The sequence below is a fragment of the Scyliorhinus torazame genome, chromosome 14, assembly GCF_047496885.1.
Source record: "Scyliorhinus torazame isolate Kashiwa2021f chromosome 14, sScyTor2.1, whole genome shotgun sequence".
In the NCBI taxonomy this organism is placed as follows: domain Eukaryota; kingdom Metazoa; phylum Chordata; class Chondrichthyes; order Carcharhiniformes; family Scyliorhinidae; genus Scyliorhinus; species Scyliorhinus torazame.
Genome location: NC_092720.1, coordinates 3,762,091 through 3,780,631, shown reverse-complemented (window position 1 = coordinate 3,780,631; position 18,541 = coordinate 3,762,091). Strand labels below are relative to the sequence as shown.

Here is an 18,541-nt window from a genome sequence, read left to right as displayed (position 1 = left end):
ACCCTCCCTACCCCCCGAACCTCCGCCATTACTACAGCCCTCCCAATCCCTGTAAACCTCCTCCATTACTACAGCCCTCCCTATCCCTGTAACCTCCTCTGTTACTAGAGCCCTCCATATCCCTGTAATCTCCTCTAGCACTGCAACCCTTCCAATCCCAGCAATCTCCTCCCGTACTGCACCCCTTCCTATTCCTGTAACCTCCTCCAGTACTGCACCCCCTCCCGTACTGCACCCCTTCCTATTCCTGTAACCTCCCCAGTACTACATCCGTCCTGCAATCTCCTCCTGTACTAAAAGCCTCACTATCCCTGTAACCTCTTCTAGCCCCTACAATCCACCACCTCAGTAACTGCCTCCAGTCCCTACAACGCTCCCTATCTCAGTAACCTCCTCCAGCCCCTACAGCCCCACTTATCTCAGTAACCTCTTCCAGCCTGTACAATCCTCCCTATCTCTGTAACCTCCTCCAGCCTGTACAACCCTCCCCACCCCTGTACCCTCCTCCAGCCTGTAAAACCCTCCCTACCCGTGTAACCTCCTCCAGCCTGTACAACCCTCCCTATCTCTGTAACCTCCCCCAGCCTGTGCAATCCTCCCTATCTCTGTACCCTCCTCCAGCTTGCACAACCCTCCCTATCCCTGTAACCTCCTCCAGCCTGTACAACCCTCTCTATCTCTGTAACCTCCTCCAGCCCCTACAACCCTCCCTATCTCTGTAACCTCCTCCAGCCCCTACAACGCTCCCTATCTCAGTAACCTCCTCCAGCCCCTACAACCCTCTCTATCTCTGTAACCTCCTCCAGTCCCTACAACGCTCCCTATCTCAGTAACCTCCTCCAGCCCCTACAGCCCCACTTATCTCAGTAACCTCTTCCAGCCTGTACAATCCTCCCTATCTCTGTAACCTCCTCCAGCCTGTACAACCCTCCCCACCCCTGTACCCTCCTCCAGCCTGTAAAACCCTCCCTACCCGTGTAACCTCCCCCAGCCTGTACAACCCTCCCCACCCCTGTACCCTCCTCCAGCCTGTACAACCCTCTCTATCTCTGTAACCTCTTCCAGTCCCTTCAACCCTCCCTATCACTGTAACCTCCTCCAGCTTGCACAACCCTCCCTATCCCTGTAACCTCCTCCAGCCTGTACAACCCTCTCTATCTCTGTAACCTCCTCCAGCCCCTACAACCCTCCCTATCTCTGTAACCTCCTCCAGCCTGTACAACTCTCTCTATCTCTGTAACCTCCTCCAGCCCCTACAACCCTCCCTATCTCTGTAACCTCCTCCAGCCTGTACAACCCTCCCTATCTCGGTACCTTCCCACAACCTTCTCACCAATAAATTCTGGTGGAGAGGAAACCCGAGACACTACACGTGTAATGTCTCCCACCCGCCCTCCTCCTCTAACCTAATAATAAAACCCATTGGTCTGAGGTAAGTACCATATTTTATTATATTATTATTATTTTTTATTAAAAATGTAATTTAGTTGTTAGCCAGATGTTGGTAGAAAGTTAGAGGAATGGCAGGGAAGGGAGTGCAATGTTCCTCCTGCAGGATGTTTGAGGTGAGGGATGCAGTTAGTGTCCCTGCTGATTTTACCTGCAGGAAGTGCTGCCATCTCCAGCTCCTCCAAGACCGAGTTAGGGAACTGGAGCTGGAGTTGGAAGAACTTTGGATCATTCGGGAGGCAGAAGGGGTCATAGATAGCAGTTTCAGGGAATTAGTTACACCAAAGATTGGAGATAGCTGGGTAACTGTAAGAGGGACTGGGAAAAAGCAGTCAGTGCAGGGATCCCCTGCGGTCGTTCCCCTGAGAAACAAGTATACCGCTTTGGATACTTGTGGGGGGGGGGACTTACCAGGGGTAAGCCATGGAGTACGGGCCTCTGGCACGGAGTCTGTCCCTGTTGCTCAGAAGGGAAGGGGGGAGAGGAGCAGAGCATTAGTAATTGGGGACTCTATAGTCAGGGGCACAGATAGGAGATTTTGTGGGAGTGTGAGAGACTCACGTTTGGTATGTTGCCTCCCAGGTGCAAGGATACGTGATGTCTCGGATCGTGTTTTCCGGGTCCTTAGGGGGAGGGGGAGCAGCCCCAAGTCGTGGTCCACATTGGCACTAACGACATAGGTAGGAAAGGGGACAAGGATGTCAGGCAGGCTTTCAGGGAGCTAGGATGGAAGCTCAGAACTAGAACAAACAGAGTTGTTATCTCTGGGTTGTTGCCCGTGCCACATGATAGTGAGATGAGGAATAGGGAGAGCGAGCATTTAAACACGTGGCTACAGGGATGGTGCAGGCGGGAGGGATTCAGATTTCTGGATAACTGGGGCTCTTTCTGGGGAAGGTGGGACCTCTACAGACAGGATGGTCTACATCTGAACCTGAGGGGCACAAATATCCTGGGGGGGAGATTTGTTAGTGCTCTTTGGGGGGGTTTAAACTAATGCAGCAGGGGCATGGGAACCTGGATTGTAGTTTTAGGGTAAGGGAGAATGAGAGTATAGAGGTCAGGAGCACAGATTTGACGTCGCAGGAGGGGGCCAGTGTTCAGGTAGGTGGTTTGAAGTGTGTCTACTTCAATGCCAGGAGTATACGAAACAAGGTAGGGGAACTGGCAGCATGGGTTGGTACCTGGGACTTCGATGTTGTGGCCATTTCGGAGACATGGATAGAGCAGGGACAGGAATGGATGTTGCAGGTTCCGGGGTTTAGGTGTTTTAGTAAGCTCAGAGAAGGAGGCAAAAGAGGGGGAGGTGTGGCGCTGCTAGTCAAGAGCAGTATTACGGTGGCGGAGAGGATGCTAGATGGGGACTCTTCTTCCGAGGTAGTATGGGCTGAAGTTAGAAACAGGAAAGGAGAGGTCACCCTTTTGGGAGTTTTTTATAGGCCTCCTAATAGTTCTAGGGATGTAGAGGAAAGGATGGCGAAGATGATTCTGGATAAGAGCGAAAGTAACAGGGTAGTTATTATGGGAGACTTTAACTTTCCAAATATTGACTGGAAAAGATATAGTTCGAGTACAATAGATGGGTCGTTTTTTGTACAGTGTGTGCAGGAGGGTTTCCTGAAACAATATGTTGACAGGCCAACAAGAGGCGAGGCCACGTTGGATTTGGTTTTGGGTAATGAACCAGGCCAGGTGTTGGATTTGGAGGTAGGAGAGCACTTTGGGGACAGTGACCACAATTCGGTGACGTTTACGTTAATGATGGAAAGGGGTAAGTATACACCGCAGGGCAAGAGTTATAGCTGGGGGAAGGGCAATTATGATGCCATTAGACGTGACTTGGGGGGGATAAGGTGGAGAAGTAGGCTGCAAGTGTTGGGCACACTGGATAAGTGGGGCTTGTTCAAGGATCAGCTACTGCGTGTTCTTGATAAGTATGTACCGGTCAGACAGGGAGGAAGGCGTCGAGCGAGGGAACCGTGGTTTACCAAGGAAGTGGAATCTCTTGTTAAGAGGAAGAAGGAGGCCTATGTGAAGGTGTGGTGTGAAGTTTCGGTTGGGGCGATGGATAGTTACAAGGTAGCGAGGAAGGATCTAAAGAGAGAGCTAAGACGAGCAAGGAGGGGACATGAGAAGTATTTGGCAGGAAGGATCAAGGAAAACCCAAAAGCTTTCTATAGGTATGTCAGGAATAAGCGAATGACTTGGGAAAGAGTAGGACCAGTCAAGGACAGGGATGGGAAATTGTGTGTGGAGTCTGAAGAGATAGGCGAGATACTAAATGAATATTTTTCGTCAGTATTCACTCAGGAAAAAGATAATGTTGTGGAGGAGAATGCTGAGCCCCAGGCTAATAGAATAGATGGCATTGAGGTACGTAGGGAAGAGGTGTTGGCAATTCTGGACAGGCTGAAAATAGATAAGTCCCCGGGACCTGATGGGATTTATCCTAGGATTCTCTGGGAGGCCAGGGAAGAGATTGCTGGACCTTTGGCTTTGATTTTTATGTCATCATTGGCTACAGGAATAGTGCCAGAGGACAGCAAATGTGGTCCCTTTGTTCAAAAAGGGGAGCAGAGACAACCCCGGCAACTATAGACCGGTGAGCCTCACGTCTGTAGTGGGTAAAGTCTTGGAGGGGATTATAAGAGACAAGATTTATAATCATCTAGATAGGAATAATATGATCAGGGATAGTCAGCATGGCTTTGTGAAGGGTAGGTCATGCCTCACAAACCTTATTGAGTTCTTTGAGAAGGTGACTGAACAGGTAGACGAGGGTAGAGCAGTTGATGTGGTGTATATGGATTTCAGCAAAGCGTTTGATAAGGTTCCCCACGGTAGGCTATTGCAAAAAATACGGAGGCTGGGGATTGAGGGTGATTTAGAGATGTGGATCAGAAATTGGCTAGCTGAAAGAAGACAGAGGGTGGTGGTTGATGGGAAATGTTCAGAATGGAGTACAGTCACAAGTGGAGTACCACAAGGATCTGTTCTGTGGCCGTTGCTGTTTGTCATTTTTATCAATGACCTAGAGGAAGGCGCAGAAGGGTGGGTGAGTAAATTTGCAGACGATACTAAAGTCGGTGGTGTTGTCGATAGTGTGGAAGGATGTAGCAGGTTACAGAGGGATATAGATAAGCTGCAGAGCTGGGCTGAGAGGTGGCAAATGGAGTTTAATGTAGAGAAGTGTGAGGTGATTCACTTTGGAAGGAATAACAGGAATGCGGAATATTTGGCTAATGGTAAAGTTCTTGAAAGTGTGGATGAGCAGAGGGATCTAGGTGTCCATGTACATAGATCCCTGAAAGTTGCCACCCAGGTTGATAGGGTTGTGAAGAAGGCCTATGGAGTGTTGGCCTTTATTGGTAGAGGGATTGAGTTCCGGAGTCGGGAGGTCATGTTGCAGCTGTACAGAACTCTGGTCCGGCCGCATTTGGAGTATTGCGTACAGTTCTGGTCACCGCATTATAGGAAGGACGTGGAGGCTTTGGAACGGGTGCAGAGGAGATTTACCAGGATGTTGCCTGGTATGGAGGGAAAATCTTATGAGGAAAGGCTGATGGACTTGAGGCTGTTTTCGTTGGAGAGAAGAAGGTTAAGAGGAGACTTAATAGAGGCATACAAAATGATCAGGGGGTTGGATAGGGTGGACAGTGAGAGCCTTCTCCCGCGGATGGATATGGCTGGCACGAGGGGACATAGCTTTAAACTGAGGGGTAATAGATATAGGACAGAGGTCAGAGGTAGGTTCTTTACGCAAAGAGTAGTGAGGCCGTGGAATGCCCTACCTGCTACAGTAGTGAACTCGCCAACATTGAGGGCATTTCAAAGTTTATTGGATAAACATATGGATGATAATGGCATAGTGTAGGTTAGATGGCTTTTGTTTCGGTGCAACATCGTGGGCCGAAGGGCCTGTACTGCGCTGTATTGTTCTATGTTCTATGTTCTAACAGCTGGTGGAATTTATATTCCGTTATTAAATCAGGAATATAAAGTTGGTCTCAGTAATGAGTAAGGACGTACTGTACTTAGATTTCCAGAAGGCATTTGATAAGGTGCCACATCAAAGGTTATTGCAGAAAATAAAAGTTCATGTTATGAGATAAATCACTGGCATGGATTGAAGATTGGCTGATTAACAGGAAACAGAGAGGAGGTATAAATGGGTATTTTTCAGGTCGGCAGGATGTGACAAGTGGTGTGTCACAGGGATCAATGCTGGGACCTTTTACAATTTATATAAATGACTTGGGTCAAGGAGCAATGGTTGCTACATTTGCTGATGACACAAAGAGCCAGGAAAGTAAGTTGTGAAAAGGACATAAGGAGGCTGCAAAAGGGGTATAGAGAGATTGGATAAGGGGGCAACCATCTGGCAAATGGAGTACAATGTGGGCACATGTGAAATTGTCCACTTTGGCAGGAAGAATAAAAAGTGAGCATATTATCCACACAGCGAGAGATTGCAGAGCTTCGCGGTGCAGAGAGAATTGGGTGTCTAAGTTCATGAAGTGCAAAAGGCAATTATAGAGATACAGCACGTAATGAGGAATGTTAACAGAACGTTATCACTGATTGTGAGAGGAATTGAAGAGGGGTCTGTTTCAGTTGTACAGGGCACTAGTGAGACCACGGGCGAAATTCTCCGGTATCGGCGCGATGTCTGCCGACCGGCTCCAGAAACGGCGCAAATCAGTCGGGCATCGCGCCGCCCCAAAGGTGCGGAATCTTCTGCATCTTGGGGGGCCGAGCCCTAACCTTGAGGGGCTAGGCCCGCGCCGGACTGATTTCCGCCCCGCCAGCTGGCGGAAGTGCCCCGCCAGCTGGCGCGGAAATGACATTGCCGGGCGGCGCATGCGCGGGAGCGTTAGCGGCCGCTCACGGCATCCCCGCGCATGCGCTGTGGAGGGAGTCCGTGGCAAAGGTGGAAGGAAAAGAGTGCCCCCACGGCACAGGCCCACCCGCGGATCGGTGGGCCCCGATCCCAGGCCACCGTGGGGGCACCCTCCCGGGGCCAGATCGCCCCCCCCGGCCAGGACCCTGGAGCCCGCCGGCGCCGCCTTGTCCCGCCGGTAAGGGAGGTGGTTTAATCCACGCCGGCGGGACAGGCATTCTAGCAGCGGGACTTCGGCCCATCCGGGCCGGAGAATCGCGCGGGGGGGCCCGCCAACCGGCGCGCCGCAATTCCTGCCCCCGCCGAATCTCCGGTGCCGGGGAATTCGGCAACCGGCGGGGGCGGGATTCGCGCCAGCCCCCGGCGATTCTCCGACCTGGCGGGGGGGTCGGAGAATCTCGCCCCACATCTGGGGTATTGTGCAGTATTGGTCTCCTGATTTAAGAAAGGATGTAAATGTGTTGGAAGCAGTTCAGAGATGGTTTACCAGACGAATACCAGGGATTGGGTGGGTTGTCTTCTGAGGAGATGTTGGACAGACTCTGCTTGTATGGATGGAGTTTAGAAGAGTGAGAGGCGACTTGATTGAAACCTTTATGATCCTGAGGGGCATTGACAGGGTGGATGTGGAGAGGTTGTTTCCTCTTGTGGGAGAATCTGGAACTGGGGCCACTGTTTCAAAACAAGGGGATGTGCATTTAAAACAGAGACAACGGGAATTTTTTATCACTGAGTGCAGTGAGTCCCTGGAGCTCTCTTCCTGAAAAGACAGTAGAAGCAGAGCTTCCGAATATTTTTAAGGCAGAGGTGGATAGATTTGTGATCAGCAAGTGGGTGAAAGGTTACTGCCCCACCTCCACTCCGCAAACTAAAATCACACTGGTGTGGGAGCATACATTTCTGGCCACTGGTTTCTGTAGGGAAGGAACGGTGAATATATGACACTCAACTTGAGTTTGAAAGTTCTGCAGGCTATACGGAATAGTGAGGGAATTGGGGATAGGGAATTCCACAAACAAAGGACATGGAAATGTACAACATTCTTAACACGCGATGGATTTGTACCTTGGGTTGCTGCGGAGCTGGAGATTGCCCCGGTGTCTGGTCAGTGATGTAGGTTTTCTTTGTTGGAACTGGTTGATAAGCAGCAGGCTTTGGTCCAGGTGTGACGTTGGAATAAGCTGCCTCTGGTCGCCAGGTATTCTGTGCTCCATATGATGGGTCACCTGCATATCCCACTCCAAATGCCGGCGCTGGAGCCATTGGCCGTTGATCTTGATAACGACTTGGCGAAGGAGAGTAGGTATAACCTGGGTCAGGGTATCGTGTGGGCATCACCCCATACCCTTGGTCTGTGGCGCGGGGCTGCTGAGTGTAATGCTGAATTGGTGGAGCTGGCTCCGGGAACCTGGATGGCTGCAAGTTATACTGCTGGTACTGTGAACGGGCAGGGTCTGCGCCGGGCTGCTGAAAACCTTGCGGCATGAAATTTGGATTGGGTTGTGCTGTTTTAACTTGCACATTGAAGGCTGGTCGGGCAGGAGTGGAGGCTGTGGTGTAGGAGGCTGGCACGGGCTGTGGTTGGCTCTTTGGGGCCATTGCCACGCCCTGGGCTGCATGGGGCTTTGTCGCTGTTTTCTTGGTGGCTGTGAGCAGCGGCTGAGAGGGGATGACCATCCTCTGATGTCCGATCACTGGACTGTGAGAGGCCATTGTTATCGGAGCTTGTGGAGTAGAAGAACCGATGGTCGAGGTGACTCCATGACTCTGAAAAAGAAGAAAAAGATTCATGAGGATGAGAGCAGAATGAAGAGGATATACTTACCATGAAAGATTGAACAGGCAGAGAAGACTGATGAGCTGATCTGTGAAACAACTTTAAGATTATGACAGGGTTTGATGGTACAGATATAGAGGTGTGTCCACTTAAACACACAACCAGAATTAAGGGCCATAATAATAATCTTTATTAGTGTCACAAGTAGGCTTACATTAACACCGCAATGAAGTTAATGCGAAAAGCCCCTAGTCGCCACACTCCGGCGCCTGTTCGGGTACACAGAGGGAGAATTCAGAATGTCCAATTCACCTAACAGCATGTCTTTCGGGAGTTGTGGGAGGAAACCGGAGCGCCCGGAGGAAACCCACGCAGACACGGGGAGAACGAGCAGACTCCACACAGACAGTGACCCAAGCCGGGAATCGAACCCGGGACCCTGGAGCTGTGAAGCAACAGTGCTAACCACTGTGCTACCGTGTCGTCCGATGTAAATGTAAGCGAGTCACATATAAATCCCATCAGGAATTAAGAAGAAACATCTTTACCCAGGGAGGAATGAGAATGTTTAACCCACTCTCATGGGGACCCGTTGAGATGAATATTAGCGATATATTGAAGTGAAAACTGGATAAACAGACAGGGATAAAGGAATAGAAGGAAATATTGACAGAGATGAAAAGGGGCAAGAAGAAGGTTCCGGAACCAACAGGAAAGATCATTTGGCTGAAAAAGCCTGTTGTGGATTTTTGTGATTCTATGCAACAAGGTGAAAATGGAAAGTCTTGGTCAGAATCACACTGGCTGTGCGACACGTGTCACATTCACACTGAACATTTAACAGGCTATTGAATATCCGTAAGCGAGCAGCACAGACACGAAAGTCCCATTTCATTAAAGAACAATCAATGCTGTGAGTAAAATACTGGCTCAGCTCAAGGTGATACGGACGTGCTGGGAAAATCGGTGCAAATTAAAATCCGCAACAGAGAGCGGAAAAATCATCTACACTGAAAGACTGGCCACTCTCCAAACATTTCCCACCAGATCTACATGACTATAGCTCTCTAACCCACTGACTGGATCACTGCCTTGTCCCCTCTCGCTAAGCCACTGACTGGATCACTGCCGTTTCACCTCTCTCTCTAACCCACTGACTGGATCACTGCCTTGTCCCCTCTCTCTAACCCACTGACTGGATCACTGCCTTTTCCTCTCTCTCTAACCCACTGACTGGATCACTGCCTTGTCCCCTCCCTCTAACCCACTGACTGGATCACTGCCTTGTCCCCTCTCTCCCCACTGACTGGATCACTGCCTTTTCCTCTCTCTCTAACCCACTGACTGGATCACTGCCTTGTCCCCTCCCTCTAACCCACTGACTGGATCACTGCCTTGTCACCTCTCTCTCCCCACTGACTGGATCACTGCCATGTCACCTCTCGCTAACCCACTGACTGGATCACTGCCTTGTCCCCTCTCTCTAACCCACTGACTGGATCACTGCCTTTTCCTCTCTCTCTAGCCCACTGACTGGATCACTGCCTTGTCCCCTCCCTCTAACCCACTGACTGGATCACTGCCTTATCCCCTCTCTCTAACCCATGACTGGATCACTGCCTTTTCCTCTCTCTCTAACCCACTGACTGGATCACTGCCTTGTCCCCTCTCTCCCCACTGACTGGATCACTGCCTTTTCCTCTCTCTCTAACCCACTGACTGGATCACTGCCTTGTCCCCTCCCTCTAACCCACTGACTGGATCACTGCCTTGTCACCTCTCTCTCCCCACTGACTGGATCACTGCCATGTCACCTCTCGCTAACCCACTGACTGGATCACTGCCTTGTCCCCTCTCTCTAACCCACTGACTGGATCACTGCCTTTTCCTCTCTCTCTAGCCCACTGACTGGATCACTGCCTTGTCCCCTCCCTCTAACCCACTGACTGGATCACTGCCTTATCCCCTCTCTCTAACCCATGACTGGATCACTGCCTTTTCCTCTCTCTCTAACCCACTGACTGGATCACTGCCTTGTCCCCTCCCTCTAACCCACTGACTGGATCACTGCCTTGTCCCCTCTCGCTAAGCCACTGACTGGATCACTGCCATGTCCCCTCTCGCTAAGCCACTGACTGGATCACTGCCTTGTCCCCTCTCTCTCCCCACTGACTGGATCACTGCCTTGTCCCCTCTCTCTCTCCCCACTGACTGGATCACTGCCTTGTCCCCTCTCTTTCCCCACTGACTGGATCACTGCCTTGTCCCCTCTCTCTCCCCACTGACTGGATCACTGCCTTGTCCCCTCTCTCTCCACACTGACGGGATCACTGCCTTGTCCCCTCTCTCCCCACTGACTGGATCACTGCCTTGTCCCCTCTCTCTCCCCACTGACTGGATCACTGCCTTGTCACCTCTCTCTAACCCACTGACTGGATCACTGCCTTGTCCGCTCTCGCTAAGCCACTGACTGGATCACTGCCTTGTCCCCTCTCTCTAACCCACTGACTGGATCACTGCCTTGTCCCCTCTCTCCCCCCACTGGCTGGATCACTGCCTTGTCCCCTCTCTCTCCCCACTGACTGGATCACTGCCTTGTCCCCTGTCTCTCCCCACTGACTGGATCACTGTCTTGTCCTCTCTCTCCCCCCACTGACTGGATCACTGCCTTGTACCCTCTCTCTCCCCACTGACTGGATCACTGCCTTGTCCCCTCTCTCTCCCCACTGACTGGATCACTGCCTTGTCCCCTCTCTCTCCCCACTGACTGGATCACTGCCTTGTCCCTTCTCTCTAACCCACTGACTGGATCACTGCCTTGTCCCCTCTCTCTAACCCACTGACTGGATCACTGCCTTGTCCCCTCTCTCTAACCCACTGACTGGATCACTGCCTTTTCCTCTCTCTCTAACCCACTGACTGGATCACTGCCTTGTCCCCTCCCTCTAACCCACTGACTGGATCACTGCCTTGTCCCCTCTCTCCCCACTGACTGGATCACTGCCTTTTCCTCTCTCTCTAACCCACTGACTGGATCACTGCCTTGTCCCCTCCCTCTAACCCACTGACTGGATCACTGCCTTGTCACCTCTCTCTCCCCACTGACTGGATCACTGCCATGTCACCTCTCGCTAACCCACTGACTGGATCACTGCCTTGTCCCCTCTCTCTAACCCACTGACTGGATCACTGCCTTTTCCTCTCTCTCTAGCCCACTGACTGGATCACTGCCTTGTCCCCTCCCTCTAACCCACTGACTGGATCACTGCCTTATCCCCTCTCTCTAACCCATGACTGGATCACTGCCTTTTCCTCTCTCTCTAACCCACTGACTGGATCACTGCCTTGTCCCCTCCCTCTAACCCACTGACTGGATCACTGCCTTGTCCCCTCTCGCTAAGCCACTGACTGGATCACTGCCATGTCCCCTCTCGCTAAGCCACTGACTGGATCACTGCCTTGTCCCCTCTCTCTCCCCACTGACTGGATCACTGCCTTGTCCCCTCTCTCTCTCCCCACTGACTGGATCACTGCCTTGTCCCCTCTCTTTCCCCACTGACTGGATCACTGCCTTGTCCCCTCTCTCTCCCCACTGACTGGATCACTGCCTTGTCCCCTCTCTCTCCACACTGACGGGATCACTGCCTTGTCCCCTCTCTCCCCACTGACTGGATCACTGCCTTGTCCCCTCTCTCTCCCCACTGACTGGATCACTGCCTTGTCACCTCTCTCTAACCCACTGACTGGATCACTGCCTTGTCCGCTCTCGCTAAGCCACTGACTGGATCACTGCCTTGTCCCCTCTCTCTAACCCACTGACTGGATCACTGCCTTGTCCCCTCTCTCCCCCCACTGGCTGGATCACTGCCTTGTCCCCTCTCTCTCCCCACTGACTGGATCACTGCCTTGTCCCCTGTCTCTCCCCACTGACTGGATCACTGTCTTGTCCTCTCTCTCCCCCCACTGACTGGATCACTGCCTTGTACCCTCTCTCTCCCCACTGACTGGATCACTGCCTTGTCCCCTCTCTCTCCCCACTGACTGGATCACTGCCTTGTCCCCTCTCTCTCCCCACTGACTGGATCACTGCCTTGTCCCTTCTCTCTAACCCACTGACTGGATCACTGCCTTGTCCCCTCTCGCTAAGCCACTGACTGGATCACTGCCTTGTCCCCTCTCTCTCCCCACTGACTGGATCACTGCCTTGTCACCTCTCTCTAACCCACTGACTGGATCACTGCCTTGTCCCCTCTCCCCACTGACTGGATCACTGCCTTGTCCACTCTCTCTCCCCACTGACTGGATCACTGCCTTGTCCCCTTTCTCGCCCCACTGACTGGATCACTGTCTTGTCCTCTCTCTCCCCCCACTGACTGGATCACTGCCTTGTACCCTCTCTCTCCCCACTGACTGGATCACTGCCTTGTCCCCTCTCTCTCCCCACTGACTGGATCACTGCCTTGTCCCCTCTCGCTAAGCCACTGACTGGATCACTGCCTCGTCCCCTCTCTCTCCCCACTGACTGGATCACTGCCTTGTCCCCTCTCTCTCCCCACTGACTGGATCACTGCCTTGTCCCCTCTCTCTAACCCACTGACTGGATCACTGCCTTGTCACCTCTCTCTAAACCACTGACTGGATCACTGCCCTGTCCCCTCCCTCTAACCCACTGACTGGATCACTGCCGTGTCCCCTCTCTCTAACCCACTGACTGGATCACTGCCTTGTCCCCTCTCTCTCCCCACTGACTGGATCACTGCCTTGTCCCCTCTCTCTAACCAACTGACTGGATCACTGCCTTGTCACCTCTCTCTAAACCACTGACTGGATCACTGCCTTGTCCCCTCTCTCTCTCCCCACTGACTGGATCACTGCCTTGTCCCCTCTCTCTCCCCACTGACTGGATCACTGCCTTGTCCCCTCTCTCTAACCCACTGATTGGATCACTGCCTTGTCCCCTCTCTCTCTCCCCACTGACTGGATCACTGCCTTGTCCCCTCTCTCTCTCCCCACTGACTGGATCATTGCCTTGTCCCCTCTCTCTCCCCACTGACTGGATCATTGCCTTGTCCCCTCTCTCTCCCCACTGACTGGATCACTGCCTTGTCCCCTCTCTCTAACCCACTGATTGGATCACTGTTTTGTCCCCTCTCTCTAACCCACTGACTGGATCACTGCATTGTCCTCTCTCTCTCTCCCCACTGACTGGATCACTGCCTTGTCCCCTCTCTCTCTCCCCACTGACTGGATCACTGCCTTGTCCCCTCTCTCTCTCCCCACTGACTGGATCATTGCCTTGTCCTCTCTCTCTCCCCACTGACTGGATCACTGCCTTGTCCCCTCTCTCTCCCCACTGACTGGATCACTGCCTTGTCCCCTCTATCTAACCCACTGACTGGATCACAGCCTTGTCACCTCTCTCTAACCCACTGACGGGATCACTGCCTTGTCACCTCTCTCTAACCCACTGACCGGATCACTGTCTTGTCCCCTCTCTCTAACCCACTGACTGGATCACTGTCTTGTACCCTCTCGCTAAGCCACTGACCGGATCACTGCCTTGTCCCCTCTCTCTCCACTGACTGGATCACTGCCTTGTCCCCTCTCTCTCCCCACTGACTGGATCACTGCCTTGTCCCCTCTCTCTCCCCACTGACTGGATCACTGCCTTGTCCCCTCTCTCCCCCCACTGACTGGATCACTGCCTTGTCCCCTCTCGCTAAGCCACTGACTGGATCACTGCCTCGTCCCCTCTCTCTCCCCACAGACTGGATCACTGCCTTGTCCCCTCTCTCTCCCCACTGACTGGATCACTGCCTTGTCCCCTCTCTCTCCCCACTGACTGGATCACTGCCTTGTCCCCTCTCGCTAAGCCACTGACTGGATCACTGCCTCGTCCCCTCTTTCTCCCCACTGACTGGATCACTGCCTTGTCCCCTCTCCCTCCCCACAGACTGGATCACTGCCTTGTCCCCTCTCTCTAACCCACTGACTGGATCACTGCCTTGTCCCCTTTTGCTAAGCCACTGACTGGATCACTGCCTTGTCCCCTATCTCTCCCCACTGACTGGATCACTGCCTTGTCACCTCTCTCTCCCCACTGACTGGATCACTGACTTGCCCCCTCTCTCTCCCCACTGACTGGATCACTGCCTTGTCCCCTCTCTCTCCCCACTGACTGGATCACTGCCTTGTCCCCTCTCTCTCCCCACTGACTGGATCACTGCCTTGTCCCCTCTCGCTAAGCCACTGACTGGATCACTGCCTCGTCCCCTCGCTCTCCCCACTGACTGCATCACTGCCTTGTCCCCTCTCTCTCCCCACTGACTGGATCACTGCCTTGTCCCCTCTCTCTCCCCACTGACTGGATCACTGCCTTGTCCCCTCTCGCTAAGCCACTGACTGGATCACTGTCTCGTCCCCTCTCTCTCCCCACTGACTGGATCACTGCCTTGTCCCCTCTCCCTCCCCACAGACTGGATCACTGCCTTGTCCCCTCTCTCTAACCCACTGACTGGATCACTGCCTTGTCCCCTCTCTCTCCCCACTGACTGGATCACTGCCTTGTCCCCTCTCTCTAACCCACTGACTGGATCACTGCCTTGTCCCCTCTCGCTAAGCCACTGACTGGATCACTGCCTTGTCCCCTCTCTCTCCCCACTGACTGGATCACTGCCTTGTCCCCTCTCGCTAAGCCACTGACTGGATCACTGCCTTGTCCCCTCTCTCTCCCCACTGACTGGATCACTGCCTTGTCCCCTCTCTCTAACCCACTGACTGGATCACTGCCTTGTCCCCTCTCGCTAAGCCACTGACCGGATCACTGCCTTATCCCCTCTCTCTAACCCATGACTGGATCACTGCCTTTTCCTCTCTCTCTAACCCACTGACTGGATCACTGCCTTGTCCCCTCCCTCTAACCCACTGACTGGATCACTGCCTTGTCCCCTCTCGCTAAGCCACTGACTGGATCACTGCCATGTCCCCTCTCGCTAAGCCACTGACTGGATCACTGCCTTGTCCCCTCTCTCTCCCCACTGACTGGATCACTGCCTTGTCCCCTCTCTCTCTCCCCACTGACTGGATCACTGCCTTGTCCCCTCTCTTTCCCCACTGACTGGATCACTGCCTTGTCCCCTCTCTCTCCCCACTGACTGGATCACTGCCTTGTCCCCTCTCTCTCCACACTGACGGGATCACTGCCTTGTCCCCTCTCTCCCCACTGACTGGATCACTGCCTTGTCCCCTCTCTCTCCCCACTGACTGGATCACTGCCTTGTCACCTCTCTCTAACCCACTGACTGGATCACTGCCTTGTCCGCTCTCGCTAAGCCACTGACTGGATCACTGCCTTGTCCCCTCTCTCTAACCCACTGACTGGATCACTGCCTTGTCCCCTCTCTCCCCCCACTGGCTGGATCACTGCCTTGTCCCCTCTCTCTCCCCACTGACTGGATCACTGCCTTGTCCCCTGTCTCTCCCCACTGACTGGATCACTGTCTTGTCCTCTCTCTCCCCCCACTGACTGGATCACTGCCTTGTACCCTCTCTCTCCCCACTGACTGGATCACTGCCTTGTCCCCTCTCTCTCCCCACTGACTGGATCACTGCCTTGTCCCCTCTCTCTCCCCACTGACTGGATCACTGCCTTGTCCCTTCTCTCTAACCCACTGACTGGATCACTGCCTTGTCCCCTCTCGCTAAGCCACTGACTGGATCACTGCCTTGTCCCCTCTCTCTCCCCACTGACTGGATCACTGCCTTGTCACCTCTCTCTAACCCACTGACTGGATCACTGCCTTGTCCCCTCTCCCCACTGACTGGATCACTGCCTTGTCCCCTCTCTCTCCCCACTGACTGGATCACTGCCTTGTCCCCTGTCTCGCCCCACTGACTGGATCACTGTCTTGTCCTCTCTCTCCCCCCACTGACTGGATCACTGCCTTGTACCCTCTCTCTCCCCACTGACTGGATCACTGCCTTGTCCCCTCTCTCTCCCCACTGACTGGATCACTGCCTTGTCCCCTCTCGCTAAGCCACTGACTGGATCACTGCCTCGTCCCCTCTCTCTCCCCACTGACTGGATCACTGCCTTGTCCCCTCTCTCTCCCCACTGACTGGATCACTGCCTTGTCCCCTCTCTCTAACCCACTGACTGGATCACTGCCTTGTCACCTCTCTCTAAACCACTGACTGGATCACTGCCCTGTCCCCTCCCTCTAACCCACTGACTGGATCACTGCCGTGTCCCCTCTCTCTCTCCCCACTGACTGGATCACTGCCTTGTCCCCTCTCTCTAACCCACTGACTGGATCACTGCCTTGTCCCCTCTCTCTCCCCACTGACTGGATCACTGCCTTGTCCCCTCTCTCTAACCAACTGACTGGATCACTGCCTTGTCACCTCTCTCTAAACCACTGACTGGATCACTGCCTTGTCCCCTCTCTCTCTCCCCACTGACTGGATCACTGCCTTGTCCCCTCTCTCTCCCCACTGACTGGATCACTGCCTTGTCCCCTCTCTCTAACCCACTGATTGGATCACTGCCTTGTCCCCTCTCTCTCTCCCCACTGACTGGATCACTGCCTTGTCCCCTCTCTCTCTCCCCACTGACTGGATCATTGCCTTGTCCCCTCTCTCTCCCCACTGACTGGATCATTGCCTTGTCCCCTCTCTCTCCCCACTGACTGGATCACTGCCTTGTCCCCTCTCTCTAACCCACTGATTGGATCACTGTTTTGTCCCCTCTCTCTAACCCACTGACTGGATCACTGCATTGTCCTCTCTCTCTCTCCCCACTGACTGGATCACTGCCTTGTCCCCTCTCTCTCTCCCCACTGACTGGATCACTGCCTTGTCCCCTCTCTCTCTCCCCACTGACTGGATCATTGCCTTGTCCCCTCTCTCTCCCCACTGACTGGATCACTGCCTTGTCCCCTCTCTCTCCCCACTGACTGGATCACTGCCTTGTCCCCTCTATCTAACCCACTGACTGGATCACAGCCTTGTCACCTCTCTCTAACCCACTGACGGGATCACTGCCTTGTCACCTCTCTCTAACCCACTGACCGGATCACTGTCTTGTCCCCTCTCTCTAACCCACTGACTGGATCACTGTCTTGTCCCCTCTCGCTAAGCCACTGACCGGATCACTGCCTTGTCCCCTCTCTCTCCACTGACTGGATCACTGCCTTGTCCCCTCTCTCTCCCCACTGACTGGATCACTGCCTTGTCCCCTCTCTCTCCCCACTGACTGGATCACTGCCTTGTCCCCTCTCTCCCCCCACTGACTGGATCACTGCCTTGTCCCCTCTCGCTAAGCCACTGACTGGATCACTGCCTCGTCCCCTCTCTCTCCCCACAGACTGGATCACTGCCTTGTCCCCTCTCTCTCCCCACTGACTGGATCACTGCCTTGTCCCCTCTCTCTCCCCACTGACTGGATCACTGCCTTGTCCCCTCTCGCTAAGCCACTGACTGGATCACTGCCTCGTCCCCTCTTTCTCCCCACTGACTGGATCACTGCCTTGTCCCCTCTCCCTCCCCACAGACTGGATCACTGCCTTGTCCCCTCTCTCTAACCCACTGACTGGATCACTGCCTTGTCCCCTTTTGCTAAGCCACTGACTGGATCACTGCCTTGTCCCCTATCTCTCCCCACTGACTGGATCACTGCCTTGTCACCTCTCTCTCCCCACTGACTGGATCACTGCCTTGCCCCCTCTCTCTCCCCACTGACTGGATCACTGCCTTGTCCCCTCTCTCTCCCCACTGACTGGATCACTGCCTTGTCCCCTCTCTCTCCCCACTGACTGGATCACTGCCTTGTCCCCTCTCGCTAAGCCACTGACTGGATCACTGCCTCGTCCCCTCGCTCTCCCCACTGACTGCATCACTGCCTTGTCCCCTCTCTCTCCCCACTGACTGGATCACTGCCTTGTCCCCTCTCTCTCCCCACTGACTGGATCACTGCCTTGTCCCCTCTCGCTAAGCCACTGACTGGATCACTGTCTCGTCCCCTCTCTCTCCCCACTGACTGGATCACTGCCTTGTCCCCTCTCCCTCCCCACAGACTGGATCACTGCCTTGTCCCCTCTCTCTAACCCACTGACTGGATCACTGCCTTGTCCCCTCTCTCTCCCCACTGACTGGATCACTGCCTTGTCCCCTCTCTCTAACCCACTGACTGGATCACTGCCTTGTCCCCTCTCGCTAAGCCACTGACTGGATCACTGCCTTGTCCCCTCTCTCTCCCCACTGACTGGATCACTGCCTTGTCCCCTCTCGCTAAGCCACTGACTGGATCACTGCCTTGTCCCCTCTCTCTCCCCACTGACTGGATCACTGCCTTGTCCCCTCTCTCTAACCCACTGACTGGATCACTGCCTTGTCCCCTCTCGCTAAGCCACTGACCG

General features: G+C 53.7%; 1 protein-coding gene across 5 annotated transcripts in view; it reads right to left on the bottom strand.

Moving 5' to 3' along the window:
* lpp (LIM domain containing preferred translocation partner in lipoma) overlaps positions 1 to 18,541 on the bottom strand; it is a 672,742-nt gene that overhangs the window by 136,139 nt on the left and 518,062 nt on the right. For all 5 annotated transcript variants that reach the window (XM_072473629.1, XM_072473634.1, XM_072473633.1 and 2 more), the window contains one exon: positions 7,415 to 8,116. In XM_072473629.1, the coding sequence (XP_072329730.1) occupies positions 7,415 to 8,116 (702 nt within the window). The remainder of the gene's footprint in view (positions 1 to 7,414; positions 8,117 to 18,541) is intronic.